The sequence below is a fragment of the Benincasa hispida genome, chromosome 5, assembly GCF_027475165.1.
Source record: "Benincasa hispida cultivar pf3 chromosome 5, pf3_genome.v1.1, whole genome shotgun sequence".
NCBI classification, from domain to species: Eukaryota; Viridiplantae; Streptophyta; class Magnoliopsida; order Cucurbitales; family Cucurbitaceae; genus Benincasa; species Benincasa hispida.
In genome coordinates, this window is record NC_143482.1 from 65,514,988 (window position 1) to 65,521,457 (window position 6,470).

The 6,470-nt window shown below is 34.0% G+C and overlaps 1 protein-coding gene and 1 long non-coding RNA gene across 2 annotated transcripts; one reads left to right on the forward strand and one right to left on the reverse strand.

Moving 5' to 3' along the window:
- Positions 1-1,629: 1,629 nt before the first annotated feature.
- LOC120078088 (uncharacterized) lies at positions 1,630-3,754 on the reverse strand. The gene is made up of 3 exons (XM_039032300.2): positions 3,549-3,754; positions 3,237-3,316; positions 1,630-2,579 (listed from the first exon to the last, which is right to left on the reverse strand). The coding sequence occupies exons 1-3, from the start codon at positions 3,675-3,677 to the stop codon at positions 2,183-2,185; spliced, it is 606 nt and encodes a 201-aa protein (XP_038888228.2). The 5' UTR covers positions 3,678-3,754; the 3' UTR covers positions 1,630-2,182.
- On the forward strand, positions 2,449-5,892 carry LOC120078089 (uncharacterized). Its single transcript, XR_005481916.2, has 3 exons — positions 2,449-2,659; positions 4,952-5,078; positions 5,382-5,892. It is a non-coding gene; the product is annotated as an uncharacterized LOC120078089 (long non-coding RNA).
- The last annotated feature ends 578 nt before the right edge of the window (positions 5,893-6,470 follow it).

Consider the following 6,470-nt stretch of genomic DNA (forward strand, 5'->3'; position numbering starts at 1 on the left):
TTAAAAAATCAATTTGATTTCAAAATTGAAAATATTATTAATTTCTAATAATTAATTAATTAATTAATTAATTTCGTACATGTTATGACATGAGTAGTGGGGTATCCTGTGCAATGGGTTTGTACAAGATTGGACCACAAAATTAGTCACTCTTATTTTATAACATTGTTTACTGTTTAAGACTGACTATTTTAAAGCGATAATCTAGGTAACTTGATCTTAATTCTGAGCTAACTATGAACTCTTATTTATTTAGGATTATCCTTAAATTTTCATAGGTGAAGGTTGGCTCAACAGCGTTTGCTTAATAAACCTCCATTTCAGGGGTAAGATCGGGTAGATAGCTGAAGACATAGGATGCAAGATGAAATTCACTCTTACCTGCTTTCAAGGATAATAGAGAGGTTATTCCCTTAAGTGTTAACTCCGGGTCTTGAACAAGGGGCCCCACCCTCTCATTGGCCCGAGAGGGACTTGGTTTGTTGATTGGATCACAAATCAATTGTTCATTAGAGGATCAGTGGGACTTAAGGAACAAGAGATAATCTCGGGGGTAAAACAGACATATGATCCAGCCGTTATTATGAACAACCTGTGAAGGGTTAACATACTAATCATGATTATATCGAGTGGACATGATATATCTACAGGGGAGTGCAGTTATAGACTTTAGTGGAGTGACCCATTAGCTAACGAATAGGGGTTAATTCGGTGCAAAGAGTTTAGCCAATTAATATTGGATCGTTAGAGCTCATGATTTGTAGGTCCGCGAGGTTCCCCTACTAGCTTGCAAATGGATTAGCTTTAGAGTAGCGTGATAAGTTAATTTAAAACGTTCAAATTAAAATTAAGGGAATTAGTAATTATATGAGATATAATTACACGTTTAATTTTGAAATTAAACGAAATTGGAGAATTTAATTAATATTTAAATATGATTTAAATATTAAATTCATAAAGGTAGAATTTGTGTAAAATTAATTATCGTTTACGACTCTTTGTAACAACTACAGAATGGACCATATCCGATAGTGTTACCAGAATAAGACACACAACCTCATTTATATACTATAGATCATTTTGACTATTTACTTGAACCTAATCTACTTTTATGTCTCCATATAAAGTTCAAGTACTCATATAATAGTCATGGGTCTTTTAGTTTATTGGATTTTTAATAAGCAATACATATATTCAATAACAACTTATTGAATTTTCAGAATAAGTTTTATTGTTTACAAAGTTTTAGGATATAAAACCCAATAGTATGACCAGTTAAATTCAACGTTCTTTTAAATTTCTCTCTTATTATAAGCATGCTTGAAAAAAAAACACAAATAAATTTAGGAAAATGAGTGGTCATTTAAATAAACCAAAATTATATAGACGGGATATGACCAAAACAAAATTGCAAAACAAGAACTTAGCGACCACGACCCTAATGTCAATGATCACACATGGGAGGTCAGTTATCGTGCACCTGATGTCAGAGATATCATACATGATGTCGATGATTGCTTACCTTTTTATTGCACAAACGATGATTTTCTTTTGTTCATATATTCGTTGATAAAACTCTGTTTGGTGATGGTGAGAATGGTTAATTTAAAATCGAGGGTAAAGTGGGTATTTTACCTCGTCAAAAGGTCATTAAAATTAAAACATGTTTTAAATATCGAAGCCAATTACATAGAAGTTTTTGGACTTCTGGTTAATTTGTACAAGTATGTAATAAGTTTGGCGGGAAGAATTTCATGAACCTTACATTTGATGTCAGCAATGAGGGGTGAAGAATTATAGGTTAAGATAATGAAGAAACTCAATCGATCGAATATGTCATCGGCGAGAGGATGCTTTTATTGGCAGCATAACGAGTACTCACGTCGAATTATTTCATGTTCAAAGAACAACATTAATCTTTTATAGATCAGATTTCGTCGTTCCTTCAAATTTAGGGCATTCTGCATGTTGATTTCAGGGGGAAAATCGAGATGGCGATTCATGCTCCCCAGAATCCGGCCAGATTTCGCAGCATCAAAGCGTCTTCCATGGCTCGTATCAAGTACATAAGATCGTCGTCGATTAGGCTACTAGGCGGTGCAGTTGATACAGTGTTGTTGGAATTGGAAGAAGCTCCTCTTCGCTCTGTTCGCTCGAACAAGGTAAATCTGCAGACCGGACATTAGCCATTGCTCTTCACCCATGGAACTATGCATTCTTCGTGAAACATATGGTTGCAGGGCGTCGTCATCACCTCCTCTTTTGGCTGGAAATCTTCAAGGCAAACGGCGCATCTCTTGCCCTCTTCATCACTGTTGCTGTTGTTCCTCTCATTGTAATTTCCTCTGTTATTCTCTCTGTAATAGAAGCTTATTCTCCTACTTGTGTTACTCGGAGGATCATAGACATTTTTCTTGAGCTTAGTCAGTGCCATATTTTGTTCTTCAGATGTTAGCGTTGAGTTCCCTTCGGATCTTGGAGTTGGCGAGTACAGCTCCGCAGGTATCGGACTGGCCTCAAGCTGTCTTGGTCTGGAGCTTGTGATGATTCTGACTATTGCAGGTGGTTCTTCTCGAGGTCTGGAAATTTCTCAAAAAGTGAATGAATTATCAACAAAGTATGGAGGATATGGACTTTACTTGCAAGATATAAGGACGATGTAAGTAGATTCACTCTGAAACCAACTGATATTGTCAAAGGGTATTTAGTTTGTTATTGCAAATTTAGATGCTGCTCATGACAAAAGTTGAAAGTTATTGCTATATATTCTTCTCAAAATTTATAGTTAAATATCATAAGCAATTCAATCAAGTGAATGAGAATGTCATATTTCTATTTCCCTGCAAATTGTAATATGGATTATTGTTGAACAAATTTGTGCTTAATTCATTGTGTGATGTTGAATGTTGTTGACCTCCCCTGTGTAAAAGAATCTCCAACTATGAAGGAACTGGAGCTTGACCCCATTTCTGATACTTCATGATTTGTTTCTCAAAGTTCTTCCACTTGTGAAAGTCATGGACTTCTGGTTTCTCTGTCAAGTTATCTTTCTGAGTTAGATACTAGTTCATGCTATTTTCAGGTGATATACTGCAAACTTTTCTTGGCCTCTAAAGTCTCTTAATTTCAGATCATTTTATGATATGAATCTGGATACCAACTTCTTTGGTTTGCCTATAATTCAATCCAAAACACCAAACAGCTCCTATAAACTACTAAGTTCTTGTGTTATTTACCTGCCGATGTCCAATATTCTTGCAATCATTGTCTCCCCCGCAGGTCGCCATGGAACTGGATCTACCTCTCTATAAGAATTCTGACAACACATGAACGAGCATGAGCTATACAATTGTTATCATCTCTTTAACTTCTCGAGTACTAATATATGAAAACTATGAGAACTATCAACAGGGAATTTGAAATGTTATCTAGATCTACAAGTTCTGTTTTACAGCCTGCAAATCATGTCGTAGGATAATTACATAAGCTTTGATGGTGGGATTGGTATATAGTTCATTGCAAAACAAAAGGATTGTTAACCCGCTGACCTGAAATGAATTAGTGTGTGACGGTGTGGAGTTGATACGGTTTGAATCATTTCTGTTATATCTCTGGCGATCATATTCCCTTCTGGCCTGCCAAATTCCTGGAGGAAAATTAGTTGAACGTCTGCTCATTTTTCAGAAGTTTCTTCTTCTTTAATCTTTTAGATGTTAAATTGTTGGTTTTTAGTGTTTGGGATTTTATAGTCCTTTCAATACCTGAAGATGAATAATCCAGGTGAATATATACTCCTCCATGCCATTTTCTTTATCTGTCTTTTTTCGCTTGGTTGTCTTATTCTCACGTAAAAGACTAAAGTCAGATTCCCACTCCATTATGGATTTAAATAGGGGGGAAAGTATTCATTTTGAAATTAAGGAAAAGAATCTTATTCTGTGGAACCTTCATTGTCACTGCTGATTTTACACTAAGATTGTTGAATATTTGCAACCCCAAAATAAATTAATTCAAGTCTTGCTTCAGTCCTAGAACCTCTATCTACATCTCTTTAATTTTCCTATCCTTCCTGTATGTTATCGGAGTAGTAATCAATTATGCAAGTAGGCATCTTTTCTAGAAACATTCTAATGAAAAGTTCGCTATCTTTGGCTCTGCAACGTTGAAGATGGGGTAATTTTCTCTTGAAGTGATTCTATAAACTTTATTCTACAGCCTCTGTACCAATTTGTCCCGTCTTTTGGTTCATTTGCTTTAGAGAGAAAAAGTCTCTTTGCATTTTCTACCTTCCTTATCTTCGTTCCATGTCACTAAGAAACATGTTCAATTTAAAGCAAAAAAAATTGGGAAACAAGAAATTCTTAACTTCAATTTCGATCAAATCCATATGTTTACAAATTTGTGGGAATTGGATGCTGTCAATTTAACAGTTCAGAGATGCAATATCAAATTGAATCTACTTCCATTGTCTCTGCAGACAGCATGAAAAACAAATAGTTTCTGCTCTAGAAATTCTAGAGACTTGAAATTTTTTTGATGAAGTGCTGCATGTGATAGAAATTTAGCACCTTTTTATGTATTTAATTAGCGATCACATTGCTTGCACTGGCAGACCTGCCATTTTATCTCTGGGCTCTGCTAGAAGGGATTTCTTTTTTTTTAAAAAAAAATATATATATATATATTTAAAAAAAAAAAAAAAAAAAAAAAAAAAAAAAAAAACAGATCTTTTTCATCCACACACACACACTCTCTCTGGATACAATTTAACACGTAAACTTTAAATCAAAATATAATTGAAAGAATTACAATTTACATGAATAATTAACTGATTAAATGCAAATAAAAACACACAAAAATGATAAAACTCCATTTCTTTCTTCATTTTGTAATCTACTTGTATTGGAGAATTTTCATTTTGATTTAGTGAGGATTTCGATTTGTTTTGCAGGTAATTTCATACCTCAATAGGATTTGTTCCTTCCATCATATATAAGCAACGAAGCCATGGGATTTCTGGTTAGCTTTGTCATCATAAATCATGTTTGCATCTGCAGCCTCTCACCAATCTTAAAAGGGTAATATTTTCGGATATTGATAGCTGTAGTAAATTGAAGAAATTGAGTCCTAATTTTGCAAAGCTAGTTTCTCTCATTTTCTTCTTATACTATAGATCTTGTCCTTCAAATGTCTAAATTTAGTTCTTATTGAACCTTTTAAAAGTACGGACTAACAGAATGAACACAAAAGTACAAGAACCGAGGTGTTATTTTAACCTTTTTCTCTCTGTTTTGGTCTTCTAAGAATCTGTTATGAATGAAATGAAGTGTCTATAACTAACCAGATGTCTCAACTTTGGGGCTGAAACATGGAATTTACAGGTTCTTTTGACAAAATCCACAAATGAGCCCAATGGAAGCAGCCCAGTCTGGGAAAAACCTAAAGCTTCCCTAAAATTAAGGGCCATATTGAGATTTGTGACATTTGTTGGCCACGTGACCTCTCATGGCAGACATGTGACATTTTCCATCGGTTTCGTATTAAATCTGGTTAGCTGAAAATTGAATACGCAAAAAAGGGCAGCGAAAGGGGCCAATGGGTGGCACTTAATAATGGCCACTTGTAGCCATCTACACCTAACTTGCGCAGCACAATTCTGGACACTAGCGTTGTGACCGTGAGTCGTCTTGCTATTTTTAGATTTATACTTTCAATATTATTTATTACTAAAATTAGGCCTACCAATTTTTAGGATTCTATTTAAACAATCCTAAAAATAAAATTAGGCCTAATCATTCTGGAGAACTGCATTTTGCCTATTTTAGTTGCGATGGTTTAAATGTATAGCAATAATTTTTAACAATTATAAATATAGCAAAATTTATAAGTAAATATTCTAAGGCTAATAGACTCTAACCATCATAGATTAGCTTGGTGGTAAATAGGATACATGACTTTGATAAAGTGCTAAGAGATCATGGATTCAACCCATGGTAGACACCTACTTAAGATCTAATGTCCTACGGGTTCTTACTAATTGTCTTTTTATTAATTTAAAGCATTCCTTTGAATTTCGTTTAAAGAGATAATGCATAATTTTTACATATGTTTAAGACTTTGTTTAAATGTAATGATTAATATAAATTAGAATGCGAAAATCAAATAGATAATAATGATTTTTTATGATGCTTAAATTCAAGAAAGGGGATAAGGTTAGTTTTTAAATTGTGTAGGGTTAGAACAGGGTTTAGGGATTGAAGCCTTCAACTCCAAGAAAGGGAATAAGGCTGATGATGCTTGGCTTGGTATCTATGAGACAAAAACTCAATTTAGGTTAAAATATTGACATTTTTATAGCGTTTAATATAGGCTTAGCTTCTAAAAATGAATGTAATATAAACCCAACTCCTTAGCTCAATGCCTCTTTAAAATAAAGTTGTATAGAAATTATTCAGGAAAAATTGCAACAA